A 17,225-nucleotide genomic window follows, 5' to 3' on the forward strand; every position below is an offset into this window, starting at 1 on the left:
TAACCGATCCAGCGGCAGAATATTGAAAAGTAACCAGGAATGGGGCATGTGAAATTCCATATCTGCAGCCCAGAAGAATTGGGAAGGCGCGAGAGGAGCACTTAGAGAAAGGTCTCATTGTATGTGGACGCTGTGGTCAAACCAAAGATCGGCCAAAACCCTATGGTTGACTCTGAGGCCTACCGAATAGAAAGCTTCATGGGCTCGAAACGCGAAGCTCCGACCGTCTGAACTTGAATTGGGAAAAAATTGCAGGGAAGAATGAAGCTGTGAAATTCCGGCAGCCCTTGGAGCCGAGATTTACGGGGATAATAGCGAGAAAAAACTCCGGTGAAAGTTAGAAGACTGGAAGGGAGCTTCGATTGACTTCGAGTAATTGTCAAAAGGATGGAGATGATTTCGACAATGGTACTGGCGATGGAATTCCTACCTGTAACATAAAGTCATACACAATGCCCCTTGCCAAATGCTTTAGTCATTACCGGATCTAACACGACCGGTAGTCCAGCCAGTATCAAGCAGCGAAAAGGGGGTGAGAAGATCTCAGCCCTTCAATTGAAAAAAGGGGCCTGGCCCACGAGAACCCACGTTCATGGCCATTCCGTCCCCGATATGAATCAGTTGAGTTCCACTGAAGAAGAGATCCCCAAACAGAACATAGTAAAATGTGTGGGTTCTGTTATTAGCATAAGATGCTGAGCGCGAAGCCAAGCTTAATTGCTGGAAGAAGTAATCGGGCGTCATGCCGAAAGCTGCCCACAGTCCTACCCCTCGAAGGGGGATTGACATGAGATTGAGTTGTTTGTCGGGGCGAAAGCCGCCTGCAAAGAATGCCATAATCGGATGGCCCGCCAGAACCAAGAAAAAAATTTGGCTGAGCTTTCGGAAACAGTTCAGACAAGTTGTTAGATGCAAGATTTATCAAAAACCGGTGAAGGCTTTTATGGAGCCCCAGTACTGTTCCAGAAGAAGAAAGGATGGGAGGCCTCCGCTTGTGCATCAACTATCGGCCTTGAAATAAGCTCACGAGCTCCAGCAAACAAATATATCCCCTTCCTATCAGTTACTAGACTCTATTTTGATCAGCTTCACGTGCTAAGTATTTCTCGAAGCCTGGACACAGAATCTGGATAATTATCAGTTCGAATTGCTGAGGAGACGAATCCTAATGACCGACCATGTGTCACGAGATATTGGTAGCTTTCGAATTCCTCGTGATGTCCTCTTGGTCCTACACAAGTCTCAGCAACGTATTATGATATCCCTCTAAAAGTAAACGCACATTGTCCTGTCACACGGATAATCCGTAAACATTTCGATGCACATTAAGAATAAGAACAAATAAAAGTCGACAAATTCAGATCACGTAGTCAAAAATATTACTTAGATACGAATAATTCTACCATAGTAAGGGCTACTCTTTAAATCAGGATTAGCCAGGTGCAGACTATGAGAACTGACTGACATCGACATCTAACCTCTGACTGCGATTCCCACTCTAGTTCTCATTTCATATTATGCTTGAGAGTCGAAATCCATGTTGTATTGGTAATATTGAGGTAGAGAAGCATTATCACCACCTCCTTTGCTCTACAAATACGAAGCGCATAATTTTCCTCGGCCACCGTGATTTTGAGTGTGGTCGATTGGTATGAGAAGAGGGCAAGGTGGCCGCGATTAGAAAATAGGAAATTTGGCAGCAGAGGTGTACCCTCAATGAAGTCTGTCTCGATCCTTCTGAAACTCGATCATATCCCTAGACGGTCCATGCTCAATCCATCAACTTCTCAACACCGAGTGTTTATGGCTTTATGTAGAAAAGGATTTTTCTCGTGTTAGTGAAGAATAACGTTATGAACGGCCTTCTACACAGCATCTAAAACGTCTCTGACACGCACTAGGATAATTTGAACTAGGTTCGAGACTGGACTTCTGAATGTTCACAAGCTTTCTCTATGTCGCACCATTTGAGAGGCGCTATGAGCACGTATAACAGAATTGCAGAGTGGCTCTTTTAAACACTTACTTGTATCGTTGCGGAATTGCCTCGAACCAAGAGAGTTTGTATATCCTCTAATAGGCCATCATCTGATATAATGATGACCTGATTGAGCCGCCTTAATCACGGACTTTGTCGGCGCCCTGTTTAGCGGATCAATCCACCGTTGTTTTGTATTCCATCCGGAATGTTTTCACCATGCAGAGGACGTTCGATACCTCATGCTTAATAGAAGTAGATTAATGGCTATAAGAAATCAGCCTATAGAATGGAAGTCCAAATTCAATGTATACCATCCAAAACGCGTAGGGTCATTGTCCAAATCTCGCTCTCCTCTGTAGTATAGTGCATCATGTTAAGGACCAGTATACGTTCAGAGCAGCTCCTCTACAGCTCCTTTTGCATGCGGGAGCCTCTGAAGAGGACATGTTTAAGGCTCTTGGGACTCCAGTGTCTCGTTCGCTGGTTTCTAAGCGATATTCGCGTGTTACATCGTGTCATATCTTCTGTTATCTCCTCGCTCTCGTTTTAAAATCTGCTGCGTATCGTAAGCTGTCGTTCCGTGAACAGCACCGGTGGCGGAGTGTCTAGGCAGCTCATCGCGTCTCCGACCTTCGACATCTCTACCTTGAATCATAAATGAGTTTATCGGAGAGAGTCTCGCTCTTGGAAAAGCAAAGCGCTGATGCTCTTAAGCGAAAGAGCCGAACCATGCGGCTGTGCCCATGTTCGCTCGGCCTACCAAGCAAGTACGTTGAGTGCAAAACAGTACGGAAACCTGTCAAAACTCACTTGACAAATGACACAGCCGGCGCAGGCCATCTTACAGGTTGGCAGAGAGGGGAAGACACGCCAGATTTGGGTGGAAGATGATCTACTTATACACCAAAGGCAATTCCCTCTACATCCAGAATAATTCGGGGGTTGAAGAATTTTTACGAATTGGGTCGACAATAATACAGGAAAAAATAAGGAAGGCGAGATGGAGGGAGGAGAGAAACCAAGGCAGAATAAACAGAGAGCAACGAGCTAAAAGAGTCAATGTTAAGAGAAATACTTAAGTATAAAAGAAGCCATGAAGGAAGAGTTTTGTCACTAGAAAGAGTCCACTTGGGAATAATATGGTATCTATGATCACATGAACGAGCGTGGGCAGGACATAGAGATGGGTTGGCTTTAGGCAGAAACTTATTGTCGAACTTCTAAAAGGTCCAAGGCTACATTGGCCCGAAATGCTCTTCCCAGATGAAACATGATCAATCGCATACTAGTTATTACCCACAAGACTAGATCACCGCTTTGTCTGGTCGAAACAAAGGAAGTAGGATTGACAGAGTAGATGGTCTGTTAGTAGAAGGAGGAAGCCGAAAAATTACGCAAAAGAGAGTCTCTAGAAGCTCGCCCTGGTGACAGCTGCTCTGCCTAACAATTTGACCTCTCACTGATTTTAAGAGGGAAAGGGAGCATCTAGATTCTCTCGACTTCATCCACCCTTTGCCAAATGGTAGGGTAAAGAAAGTTCTCGAAAATCGAACCTAGTGTGTTAATCATACTCAAGTAGCCGGAGATTATACTCTAGCGAGTCGCAAGTCACACAGGTTAATGTAGTCTAGCTCGGTGCGACAAGGTCACGCTTTATCAGTTAAACGTTACGAACCCTCTTTGAGTGGGTAAACAGTTGATATTTTTTCTGAAAGACTAAGTTACACATAATTGCTAATATTATAGGGATATCTGATAATGGATTTCCCTATATATGTGCAGGTAATTGAGAAAATGCGACTCAGTGGAGAACTTCTTCATAATTAGGGTTACAGTATAAAACATTCCTCTCATATGGATGAAGCATATCATCCTGTCAATCCAAAATTTGAAGTAAAATGCGGACCCTAAACGCCCCTAATCTATGCATTCCGAGGATTCGTTTGTCCTGAGGATGAAATCACAATTAGATGCGTGTAAAACATGCTAATGAGGCCACCCACCGGTCAGATGAAGAGTTCTCAGCTGAGAAAGAAAGTTCAACAAATCCTGGATAAACGTACGCGCCGTATTGGAAGACCCAGACGAGAACTGACAGAGTTCTTAGTGAAATGGAAGGATCTCCTCGACGAAGAGATCAGTTTGGGCGGGCCGAAGACTTGAAGAATGCAGCTCCAGCCAATGCAGGTTTTTGAACAAGGTCGGTTGGCGGGGACGTCAACCAATTAAGTGGGGAGAATGTAACGGTCATGCTTGTCAGGGCCTGTTGCCCATGCCGCATGCCCCAATCCAACCCCCTTCTAGAATACTTTCATGTCCTGTATTGTATTAGTTAGTTAGCTTGCTTGTCTTTACATTTTCATTGTAAGTGACCACTCGCCCTTTTGCATTATGCAAGGGCGTCAGTTGGCTTTTTGTTCAGAATGCACTATATGAGGATAAGACTAACCATCACTTCCTCATACCGGAGTAGTACTCTATAAAGCCGTCTGTTGTTGCTTATTGCTTTCTAGTCTACTACAATCTTTCTTTCTTTATTCACACTCACAATCTTCTTAAAACGAAACCTTTTCTCTAAAACCGTTTTCTAAAACCGTTTTCCTAAAAAGGGGTGGAGGTTGCAAGAGGCACTCGGTGTGCCATCGGCAGTCCGAGTATTCAGTTTGGCTGGCTTGTTTCTGTGACAGGAACAAGTGTCGCACAATCGCTAAGAGAAGCTTCTGAAAGAGCGATTTGACACATTGGTATCAGAGCCAACGTTGGCTTATAGAGGGAAGATCAGTGATCATGTCGGCGAACGAGAACCTGAACAAGTCCCATGTGGACAGATTGGTAGAGATGGAAGAACAATTGCCTACCTGAGAGAGGTCCAGATAATGTCCGTTTCCTTGAGACTCGCTACAAGAAGTTGCCGAGAAAGCCGATGGAATTGATGCGGTGGTAGGCGCCTTAGACGGATTACCCGTCACAGAATTCGATGATAGGGTAGAAGACCCTCGAGACCAAAACGTACGGTCTGGCAAGCTTTGAACGAGGCAATAGCTCCTCGGGCTCTGTTGCCCACATAGAGGAGTGTGTTGAAGAGCTGGACAGCTCCCAAAAAGCAATACTTCAGATTAATAATTTTTCTAATAAAATTAATAATTAATAATTAATTAAATAATTTAATTAATTCTATTAATTTAATATCCTATATTAAATTAATTTGTCACCAAATCTGTCACCATGAATCCTTATTTATGAAATTAATATTTAAATCATATTTATATATTAATCGATTCTCCAATTATGTTTAATTCTAAAATTAAACGTGTAATTATATCACATATAATTACTAATTCCCTTAATTCAAATTTGAACGTTTCAAATCAACTTATCATGCTATTCTAAGGCCAATCCCTTTGTGAGCTAGTAAGGGGACCTAATGGACCTACAAATCATGGGCTCCAACAATCCGAGATTAATTGGTTAAACTCTTTACACCGAATTAACCCCCATTCATTAACTACCAAGTCACTCCACTAAAGCTCAGTAGTTGCACTCCCTCTCACTGTAGATATATTGTGTCCACTCGATATAACCATGATTAGTATGTTAACCTTTCACTGCTTGTTCGTAATAACGGCTAGGTCAAATGACTATTTTACCCCTGAGATTACCACTTGTTCCTTAAGTTCCACTGATCCTCTAACGAATAATTTGTTTGTGATCCAATCAACAAATAGAATCCCTCTCGGGCCAATGAGAGGGTGAGGCCCATCGTTCAAGACTCGGAATCAGCATTTAAGGGAATAACCTCTCTACAATCCCTGAAAGTGGGTAGAAGTGAATTCTATCTTGTATCCTATGTCCCCAACTATCTACCCAGTCTTACGACTGAAATGAGAGGCTTATTGAGCCGGTACTGTTGAGCCAACCCTCACCTATGCAAATCTAAGGATAATCCCGAAGAAACAGGAGTTCATAGTTTGCTCAAGATTAACGTTAAGTTACCTAGGTTGCTGTGAAATAGTCAGTCTTAAACAATAAACAACGTTATAAAGTAAGAGTGACTTATTTCTTGGTTGGATCTTATGCAAACTCATTGTACTGGACGCCCCCGCTCCTCATGTCACCACATAAATGAATCAGGATCACTTCGTTTGTAGCACTTTACAACTCCTTATAACAACTATAGAGTGGGTCGCATCCGATAGTGTTACCAGAATAAGGCACCTAACCTTATTCGTATACTATTGATCATTTTGACTATTTACTCGAACTCGATCCACTTTTATTTCTCCATATAAAGTTCAAATACTCATATAATAGTCATGGATCTTTTAGTTTTGGATTTATTTCTAAAATGAAATAAGAAATTCATATATTCAATAACAACTTTATCCAATCAAACTTTAATAATAACTTTATTGAATTTCAGAATAAGTTTATTGTTTTACAAACCACGAGTTTTAGGACATAAAACTCAAAACCTTTCTCTTTTGATTCTTCACTCCTCCATGGAAATTTCTACAAAATATAATGGTCTAGAGCCCTTAAGAGTATAGGTCATGCACCAAAAGAGAAAATTAATTAACAAGATAGACACTAAAAGCCTCAAAAATCAAGAAATTCGTTCGTTCACCGGCAACGGTGCCAAAATTTGGTACGATGCGAACTACGCGCTAGGTCTATCGCACCCAAATTAAATTTTGTGACTTACTCCACTAAATATACAAGGAATGTGCGGAGTCGATCCACAGAGAACCGATTTGGATTTCTCAAGTTTGAAACTTATAGGATGTAATCGATGGGGGGTTTTCTAAAAATGTAAACGTAAATTGTGCGAAAATTGAAATGCACGAAGTAATTAAGTGAATTTTGTGTAAAATAATCAATCGAACAAAACACTTAGCTCGGGTTGTTTTAGTTTATTCTATTCCCTTTTCAATTCTATCATAGACTAACTCCTATAATTAATATGAGATTTTCCAATTGAAACTTAGTCTACTCGTTTAGAATCCTAACTGATAGTCCATAAAATCAAGTTAATTCAAAGAAAAGCAAGAATCCTCCACTAATCTATAAATCAACAAGCATTAAGATTGAGGGTAATGCTAAGCCAAACAATTGATTTCCATCGTCAAATCAATTATTTGAGCGAGAATTATCTAGATTATAAAGTAATGCTTATTAAATGGAATCCCAATTTAACTTCAAAAACTTTATTGATCCCTGCTTCTAAGTGATTACTACCTAACGATTACAAATTAGGGCCAATAAAAGCAATCAATCACACAAACATTGCCAATTTGTCAAATTATCCCATGCAAGATAGATTGAAGTTTAAATTCAAGATAAATTCTCATACAAAATAGAATAATCTCAGTGGAATTACAAACTGAGTCTCAAGAACAAAAAGGGAATGGAAATAAACTATGAAATTCAAGATAAATACTTACCCTTTAGCCATAAATCATCTTCTAAATTGAATTCTCAAGTTCTATGGTGCTCAAGGGCAAGAAAGTTCAATATTCTGTTCAGAAGAGAGGGGAAAATCAAGTCAAATCAGAAGGGCAGCATTCTCTCTGATCTAAGCCTCAGACTGCAATTTATTTATAGCAGTCATCGCAGTGCTGCAACTGATAACTTGTAGAAATACAAGTTCTTGATGCCACCTTATCTAGATATTGCGGCCAAAAGTTAGTAATTATGCGCCAATTGTATGAAGATTAGCATAGTATGACAATAAATGTTTGCACTTACACCCACTAACACCAAAAAGATGGAAGACAAGCCAAACTTTACTCTGTTTTGCAGGAGACCAAGTCATAGCTTGCGCTCAAGGCTCATGAGAAACTAATTAACGCATCTCTGCCACATTGCGCCCGTCGATCAAACATGAAAAGACGATTACCAAAGTAACGGCGCAATGCGACAGTCGGTCCAGAGCTATGCTTCAATCGCATGCGGTAATAAAAACAAACACCGCATGCGAACCTATGATCGAAAGATGCAACTGATCAATGTGAGAGCGGGATATTGAGACACGTGTACAACTAACGATTATGCAGAATTGATGGTCTAATTACATAACAGAAGGAATAATATCCCTCCATCTGTAGAATTACCATCAAATGGGGACCACAAGGCCGGAGTCAAAGATTTGCTCCTATAAATACCCCATTGATTTCAGAGAAAAGTATGCTATTTGATACGGGGCTAAGTGCTGTAAGATTTTAAAGAGAAAAGGCTGAGCTGAATGCTGAAAAGAAGAAATCTGGGAAGAGAACGAGATAAGGCTGAGAGGTGAATCTCATCTCCGACCTGCCATATACCCGATCAAAGCTCTGTGCAGAGACCTCTGCTACCGGTGGAGCAAGCCTGAGAGGGAAGCTCTTCCTGCCATGGAAACCATCCTATCCAGCTAACAGATCTCCATCGAATTTGTGCCAAGACATTCGCACTTGTTTGTATCTGTTCTATCTCTCTTTCATTGTATTACATAATTTCTTTATCTCTTCATTCACACATCATGTATCAAACGCTTAGTAGAAATATTATATGTTTCGATAGATTCCATTTACCATTTCCTATCTGTTTTCATTTACCCGTTAGTCACTTTCTTCATGATGCTTTCTTAATCCCCTGATGAGTAATATGAATCACCAAGAACTTAATCTGTATTAAAGTTATAAAATACATTTAGTTAAAGCATGCTAGACGTATCCTTACTTGTGAGAGCAGAAGTGAAGATTTCATTCTGATCTATCAAGAGAAGGTCAGAAGAGTGTGTTAACTAAAGCGAGTAGTACTTTCAGACATGGAAGCAACCTTGTGTTCATTACTTTAGACTCTGTTTCACCATAGACATGTGGGGAACACGGCCGATCACTGAGAGGTGTATGCCAAGAGAAGAACGGAACAGTATTTGTACTTTCAAATCCAATTAAGGTCTTGCATTGTTTGTAATACTTGTCTTTCTCTTCTATTCTGTTCATAAGACTTGTCGCCGCATCCCACGTTTTTGCACAACCTTCACAGCCAGCCTTAATCCTAGCATCTTGTACATGAAGTCTGTATCTTGTAACATCTAGCTTAGGATTATTGTATTTTTATGTTTTATCGCATCTTTACTGCTTTCCTTTATTTTGCCACAATTTACTTACTTGTACAAACTTCTTTATAAAGAATTGAAAACTTGGTCACATATATCATGAACATACCGCAATAGCCGATACCATTGCCCCGTGTTCGACCTCGGATCACACCGAGAAACTTACGGTGGAATTACACTTTGTTCCATCGTAAGGAAACTTGTGACAATGCAGAGCATACTACATGAACATTCCAAATTAACGCATAAATAGAAGTAGCATCGCATCATCATGAGCACTTAATATCATACATCCCAAAATATGTTTACAAGTTTATGGCGCCGTTGCCAGGGATCATAAACTTACGTTATAATCATCCATGTGTTGTGTGACATAAGATACATTTCATGTTTACAAGTTTATGGCGTCATTGTCGGGGACTGGTTAACGGTTTATTGTTTGAGTGGTTTTTGGTATTTTGCAAGACAGATCTCTTTATACTGACTGTTCAACACGAAGAGTAGTTTGACGACTTAGGAGTGCTGGGGGTGATCTGGTAATTCTAAGTGGACCTAGAGATCAAGTATATTCTTCGTGCAGAGTTCATCAGGGTTGAATTAATTGGTGAAGAAGTATGGCTAAAGAGAATATGGCACCTACAAGAAACCTGAGAGGAGATTTGCCAGAGCAAGATCCTATTTTTCTTGCCACTGACCAGAACATCCCTATGAGGGAGTATGCAGCGCCAGATTTTTACAATTTTTCACCAGGGATTTCAAGACCAGTAGTTGAGGGGAATGCAAGCTTTGAAATAAAACCTATCATGCTGCAAATTATTCAGAATGTAGGATAATTCGGAGGATTATAGGGAAAAGACCCACACGCACATTTAACTAACTTCGCAGACATGTGTAGCGTATTCTCCCTGCCTGGTGTAACTCAAGAAAGTCTTAAATTGTATCTATTCCCATACACATTGCGAGATGAAGCAAAGAGGTGGGCTCAAGCATTAGAGCCAGGAAAAATTCATGGATGGGAACAGTTGGTTGATAGGTTCATGAACAGATTTTTCCCTCCATCTGTCAACGCAAAGAGGCAAAGAGAGGTGTTAAATTTTGAGCAAAAGAGTTATAAAACCTTGAGCACCGTTTGGGTGCAATTCCGGCAGTTAGTAAAGAACTGTCTGCATATTGGGATTCCTGATAGTATCTTGATGGAAACCTTTTACAATGGCCTAGATCCATCAACGCAAGTAGTTGCCAACTCCTCTGTAGAGGGAGGATTAATGAATAAGTCATATATGGAAGCAAAGGACATATTGGATCACATATCGCGACATTCTGACGAATGGATTGATAATTGGCTTGAGGTAAGATGTCTAGAACCAAAAAGAGTAGAAAAGGCTGATGTGCCAACAGACACAATGAGCGCATTGGTCGAGCAAATGACCACGATGACATCGCTCCTCCAGGCGGTGGCTGATCAGTAGAAAACTCTTTCCCAACAAACAACACAAGTTAATGCAGTGACTCATGGGGCAACGACCACAACCATGGTTGGGGGGATCACCCAATTTTCGGTTTGGATGAGAATCTCATTCATGAAGGCCATAGTTTCCATCAATTTAGTTATCAAGAGGATCAAGGTAACCCTCCGGTCTTCACTACCCCGGACTGCAGTTCAAGTGATTCTAAAGGTACACAGCCATGCGACCAACTGTTTGCATATGACACCTCTTGCAATACCTCGTCTCTGGAGACGTCACTGAAGCATTACATTGAAAAGAGCAAGACGATGAGACAGTCGCAAGCTGACTCTCTCAAAGCATTAGAAGACCAAATAGATCAGCTTGCGAGAGAATTAAAGAAGAAAACGCCTGGTACACCACAGGGAAGTTCAGGAATATTGGGGCCAAAAGGTAAAGAACAATGTCATGCCGTGACATTGCGGAGCGGTAGAACAACAGCCCCCATTGCGCCGAAGGTACCAGATGTGGTAACAATACCGGCTAATGTAACTGTTGATGATGACCAAGTACAAAATAACGAAAGAAACCCCAATTCAGAAGCAAGATTATTTACAAAAGATGAAGCTTCTCAAGACTTGAATTCTCAATCAACGTAACCTCCAACCAATAACACACAGCAAGCACAGAACCTCATTAAGCAGCAAAGTGAGCAGCAAACACGACGGGATCCTCCACCTTTCCCGTGCAGGCTGAAAAAGAAAGACAATAGTAAAAAATTTTAGAGGTTCCTAGACGTTCTTCGACAGCTGCATATTAATATTCCCTTAATAGAAGCATTAGAGCAGACGCCGAGCTATGTGAAATTCCTCAAGGATATTCTTGCCAACAAGAGAAAGATCAGAGAAAATGAAATAGTTGCACTAACATATGAGTGTAGCACTGTGTTTCAAAATAATCTCCCTGCTAAAATGAAGGATCCTGGGACTTTTACATTACCTTGCACCATAGGAGGGAAGATGGTCGGAAACGCACTGTGTGATTTGGGGGCAAGCATAAATTTGATGCCTTTGTCAATCTTTAAGAAGCTAAACATCGGCGAAGCCAGACCAACCACGATTACATTACAGTTAGCCAATAGATCAATAAAGCTTCCAGAGGGCAAGATAGAAGATGTTCTCATGCAGGTAGGCAAGTTTATCTTCCCCGTCGATTTTGTCATATTGGATTATGAGGCAGATAGAGAAATCCCTATCATCCTGGGACACCCATTTCTCGCCACAGGGCGAGCATTGATTGATGTCCAGAAAGAAGAGTTAACCATCCGGGTCGATGATCAAGAGGTAAAGTTCAACGTACTCAATGCGTTGAAGTATCTAGAAGATATAGAAAATTGCCAATATATCGAAGAACTTCAGGGAGAACAGTTTTACGAACCCCTGAAGGAAATGGAGGAGGAAGATTTTGAAGATGGCGCAATATTGGAGGAAGATTGCACCGCAATTCATGCTGAATCTAATTTCGAACCGCTCAAGTTATCTGAATGGACTTTGCAGTGCATTAAGCCATCTTTAGAAGAGCCACCTGTGTTAGAGTTAAAGCCGTTGCCGGTGCACTTAAAGTATGCTTACTTGGGAAGTAATGACACATTACCAGTTATCATCTCTGCATCACTAAGTAAGGAGAAAGAAGATGCTCTCATACGGATCCTAAGAAACAATGCAAAAGCCTTAGGATGGACCTTGGCAGATATTCGAGGAATCAGTCCCTCGTATTGCATGCACAAGATTCATCTAGAGGAAGGAAAGAATGGATCAGTGGAAAGGCGGCATCGCTTAAACCCTTCCATGAAGGAGGTTGTAAAGAAGGAAATAGTGAAGTGGCTAGACGTCGGTGTCATCTACCCGATATTTTACAGCAGCTAGGTGAGCCCAGTGCAATGTGTTCCAAAGAAAGGGGGGATGACAGTCATCACTAATGACAAGAATGAATTGGTTCCCACAAGGACAACTACGGGGTGGAGAATCTGCATGGACTATCGCAAGCTAAATTTGGCCACTAAAAAGGACCACTTTCCACTCCTGTTCACTGACCTGATTTTGGACAGACTTGCAGGGAAGGAATTTTTCTACTTTCTTGATGGCTATTCAGGGTATATCTAGATAGCAATTGCGCCGGAGGACCAAGACAAGACAACCTTCACGTTCCCATTTGGTACGTTCGCATTCCGACGTATGCCATTTGGACTCTGTAATGCACCAGGCACTTTTCAACGTTGCATGATGGAAATATTTTCAGATTACTTGAAGGAGTCAGTCGAGGTTTTCATGGATGATTTCTCAGTTTTCGACAGTAACTATGACTCTTATTTGACTAACCTCGAGAAAGTCTTGAAGAGATGCATGGAAACAAATCTTGTTCTGAATTGGGAAAAATGCCACTTTATGGTAGAGGAAGGAATAGTTCTGGGTCACAAAATCTCCAAGGAAGGATTGGAAGTTGATCAAGCAAAAATCGACCCAATTTCCAAATTACCCCCACTGGTGAATGTAAAGACACTGAGGAGCTTTCTGGGTCACGCGGGATTTAGCAATTTCTCTCAGATCGCAAGACCCCTTAGTGCACTTCTTGGAGTTGACCGCGAGTACAATTTCGATGATGCCTGCACTAGAGCATTTAACACATTATAAGATGCACTTATCTCTGCTCCGATTTTGGTTGCGCCAGATTGGACGCAACCCTTTGCATTGATGTGTGACGCTAGTGGATATGTTGTGGGCGCAGTTTTGAGTCAGCACTGGGAAAAGGTATTGCATCCCATTTATTATGCGAGTAAAACACTGAATATCGCACAGGAGAATTATACGACCACAGAAAAAGAAATGCTCGCAGTGGTATTTGCAATGGAGAAGTTTTGACAGTACCTAATCGGAACAAATGTGGTGGTGTATACGGATCACTCTGCGATTAAATATCTAATGACGAAAAAAGATGCAAAACCAAGATTGATATGGTGGGTGTTGCTCTTGCAAGAGTTTGACTTAGAAATTAAAGATAGGAAGGGCACCGAGAACCAAGTCGCAGATCATTTGTCAAGACTGGAAAACTGCGAGGTTCAAGGGATAGAAAAAGATATTGAGGAAAGATTCCCTGATGAGCTGCTGATGGTAGTAGGCGTTAATGTTCCCTGGTATGCGGACATAGTAAACTTTATAGTTTGTGGCCAATTACCGGATGATTATACCTACCAGTAGAAGAAGAAGCTAAGACATGACACAAAATTTTATTTCTGGGATGATCCATTCCTATATCAATAAGGACCTGATCATATAATACTCGATGCGTTCCTGAGCACGAAGCCAAGAGCATTTTAGAACTTTATCATGAGTCCCCATATGAAGGACATTTTGGGAGGCAAAGGACTGCAACAAAAGTCTTACAGTGCAGCTACTTTTGGCCAACTCTATTCAAGGATGCCCATGCCCATGTTGTGCAATGCGACAGGTGCCAAAGTACAGGGAATATGTCCAAAAGAAATGAAATGCCATTGATGTCAATCTTAGAAGTTGAATTATTTAATGTATGGGGAATTGACTTCATGGGCCCGTTTCCACCATCCGAAGGTCATCAATATATTTTGGTTGCAGTTGATTATGTATCGAAATGGGTAAAGGCCATCGCGTGGGCCAAGAATGATGCGGCCACTATGGCGAAGTTTTTGAAGAAGAATATTTTTGCGTGCTATGGAACGCCACGTGCCTTAATCAGCGATAAGGGCTCTCACTTCATCAACCGCATAATTGCCTGTTGACTAAATTCAACGTCATCCATCGAGTGGCAACTGCTTATCACCCAAAAAGTAATGGACAGGTAAAGAGTTCTAATAGAGAGATCAAAACTATCTTGGAGAAAGTAGTTAATACTGCTAGGAAGGATTGGTCACCCAAGCTTGACAAAGCACTATGGGCATACAGAACTGCCTACAAAACACCAATTGGCATGTCTCCGTATGCCTTGGTCTTCGAAAAAGCTTGTCATCTGCCGCTCGAGTTGGAACACAAGGCAATGTGGGCATGTAAGAATCTTAAGTTCGATTTAGCCAGTGCGGGGAAAGTCCAGAAGTTACAATTGAATCAATTGGTCAAATGGCGAAGGGATGCCTATGAAAATGCCAAGATATATAAGGAGAAAACCAAAAAATGGCATGATGACCACATAAACGAACGGATATTCACTGAAGGTCAGCAGGTATTGCTATTCAACGCGCGTCTGCGACTGTTCCATGGGAAGCTGAAGTCTCGCTGGTTCAGGCCATTCTGGATCAAGACCATCTTTCCCCATGGTGTAGTGGAATTAACAACATTAGAGGGGAGCAGTGCATTCAAAGTCAATGGTCAGCGGATCAAACCCTACTATGGAGGCAAATTCGATCAGCGCATGGACACCATTGATTTGGGCAAGCAGGATTAAAATGCTGGCAGGGAAAGCGATTGTGGTAATTCTGAGAATTTCTTTCAGTCGGCCTTCCTATCTAGATATGTTTACTTGCTTTCTTTATAGCTTTCTTTTACCGTTTGTTTCATTTTGTGATTACTGTTTAGTAGGATTAATCTTTAATGCTCTAGAAGTTTCATATGTTTCCATACGTTAAATGTAGTAGCACTGGGTGCATGATATTGTGAATGTTTGGATAAGTCACCACAATATCTTTTCAACTTGCGTTGGGAAGAGAGGAAAATAAATGGTATATAATGAGAGGATGGGTGTAGTAAGTAGAAAAAAGAGAAGATATGCATCTAATACACCCAAATACATTGCAGTGAGGGGTGTGTTGCGCACATATGCGTCCTTTGCCTGGTCTTAGTTAAATGCACTATGTTGAGGTATCCTCCAAAAATGTATTTAGTTAAGGGGTGTGTTGCGGGGATGTATGCGTGTTGCTCGTCCTCAGCAAAAATGTATCTGCATTTATTGGAAGCATGACATGAACTGCAAATCATGCACCCTTCCGAATAAAATTTGGTAACTTAACCAAATTCCTTGACTTTTGTACAGGCATTAGAAAACTTCCTATAATGCGTTCATTTGTAATATATTCGCATACTTTGTTAATACTCAATACAATCAGAAGTATATAGTCACTCCACTCGTTGCCTGTGCCTCTTTCTTTATCTTCCTTTGATAATTTTTGCTATGTTCTTACTCCTTTATTTTTACGATCATCGTTGCATTGCTATGATGTATCATATGTTTACACTTAGAAACATTTCCCATACTTAGTAAATTCTGACTAACACTTAGTTAATTCTTAGTTTAGCAGTACTTTACCTTTTAACTTTCAAAGTTCTGCTAAAACGTTCTTTTTGAAATTTTCTTCTAAGTGTTTGTCTAGTCTATCCAAACAACGCAATGAGGACCTTGCTTATCTTTAAATTTGGGGGTGGGGAAGGTCTGAGCAGATGAAATCAGAAATATGCAGTATTTAAGAAAATGCATCCATTTCCATAAAAAAAAAAAACAATTTTTTTTTTTCAAAACTCCAATGTCAGTGCAAGGGAAAATTTCAAAATTGTTCCCAACCTGATAAGATTTTAGTTGTGAAAGGAGCCTGCTCGAGGGAGTGTGCGAGGACACCCAGAGAGCAAGCAAAACTAAGAGTGGTTTCCAAGGGGAACAACATAAAAAAAAAAAAAAAAAAGAATGCAAGGGACAACTCCTCTGATTATCATGAGTTAAAGTTAGAATTGGCACACAATCGTAATTAGATGTTCGCATGACACCCGTGGGGACAAGCCAAAACGAAGAGTGTAACCATGACCAACTGTCTCTAAGTGAATAAATGACGCACATTTTGCTCACCGCATAGATACATCAAGTTGTTTTGATAAAGAAGAGATAAGCATTCTATTTTGAAAACTAGAAAAGTGTCTTTGAGCATAATTTTATTACATAGAAGGATAAGGTAGGGCTTGCTAAGAATTAGCAAGGATAGAAGGAAAAGTGCGATGTAAGGTAATGTGCCTAAGTGTAACATTCGGAGCAATCAATCATCACAAAAATATAGGATAGGAATGGAGCATGATTGCCTTGGTAGAAGATATGCTTGAGGACAAGCATATGTCTAAATTTGGGGGTGTGATAACTTGTAGAAATACAAGTTATTGATGCCACCTTATCTAGATATTGCGGCCAAAAGTTAGTAATTATGCGCTAATTGTATGAAGATTAGCCTAGTATGACAATAATTATAAATGTTTGCGCTTACACCCACTAACGCCAAAAAGATGGAAGACAAGCCAAACTTTACTCTATTTTGCAAGAGACCAAGTCACCGCTTGCGCTCAAAGCTCATGAGAAACTAATTAATGCATCTCTACCACATTGTGCTCGTCGATCAACCATGAAGAGACGATTATCGAAGTAATGGTGCAATGTGACAGTCAGTCCAGAGCTATGCTTCAACCACATGTGGTAATAAAAACAAACACTGCATGTGAACCTATGATCGAAAGATGCAACTAAGCAATGCGACAGCGGAGGATTGAGACACGTGTACAACTAACGGTTGTGCAGAATTGATGGTCTGATTGCATAACAAAAGGAATAATATCCCTCCATCTGCGGAATTACCATCAAGTGGGGACCACGAGGCTAGAGTCAAAGATCTGCTCCTATAAATATCCCATTGATTTCAGAGAAAGTA

At 40.8% G+C, this 17,225-nt stretch overlaps 1 protein-coding gene across 1 annotated transcript; it reads left to right on the forward strand.

Moving 5' to 3' along the window:
- Nucleotides 1-11,493: 11,493 nt before the first annotated feature.
- Nucleotides 11,494-13,493, forward strand: LOC120073658. The gene is made up of 3 exons (XM_039026461.1): nt 11,494-12,199; nt 12,821-12,874; nt 13,378-13,493. The coding sequence occupies exons 1-3, from the start codon at nt 11,494-11,496 to the stop codon at nt 13,491-13,493; spliced, it is 876 nt and encodes a 291-aa protein (XP_038882389.1).
- Nucleotides 13,494-17,225: the final 3,732 nt, after the last annotated feature.

The sequence above is a fragment of the Benincasa hispida genome, chromosome 3, assembly GCF_009727055.1.
Source record: "Benincasa hispida cultivar B227 chromosome 3, ASM972705v1, whole genome shotgun sequence".
Taxonomy (NCBI): Eukaryota; Viridiplantae; Streptophyta; class Magnoliopsida; order Cucurbitales; family Cucurbitaceae; genus Benincasa; species Benincasa hispida.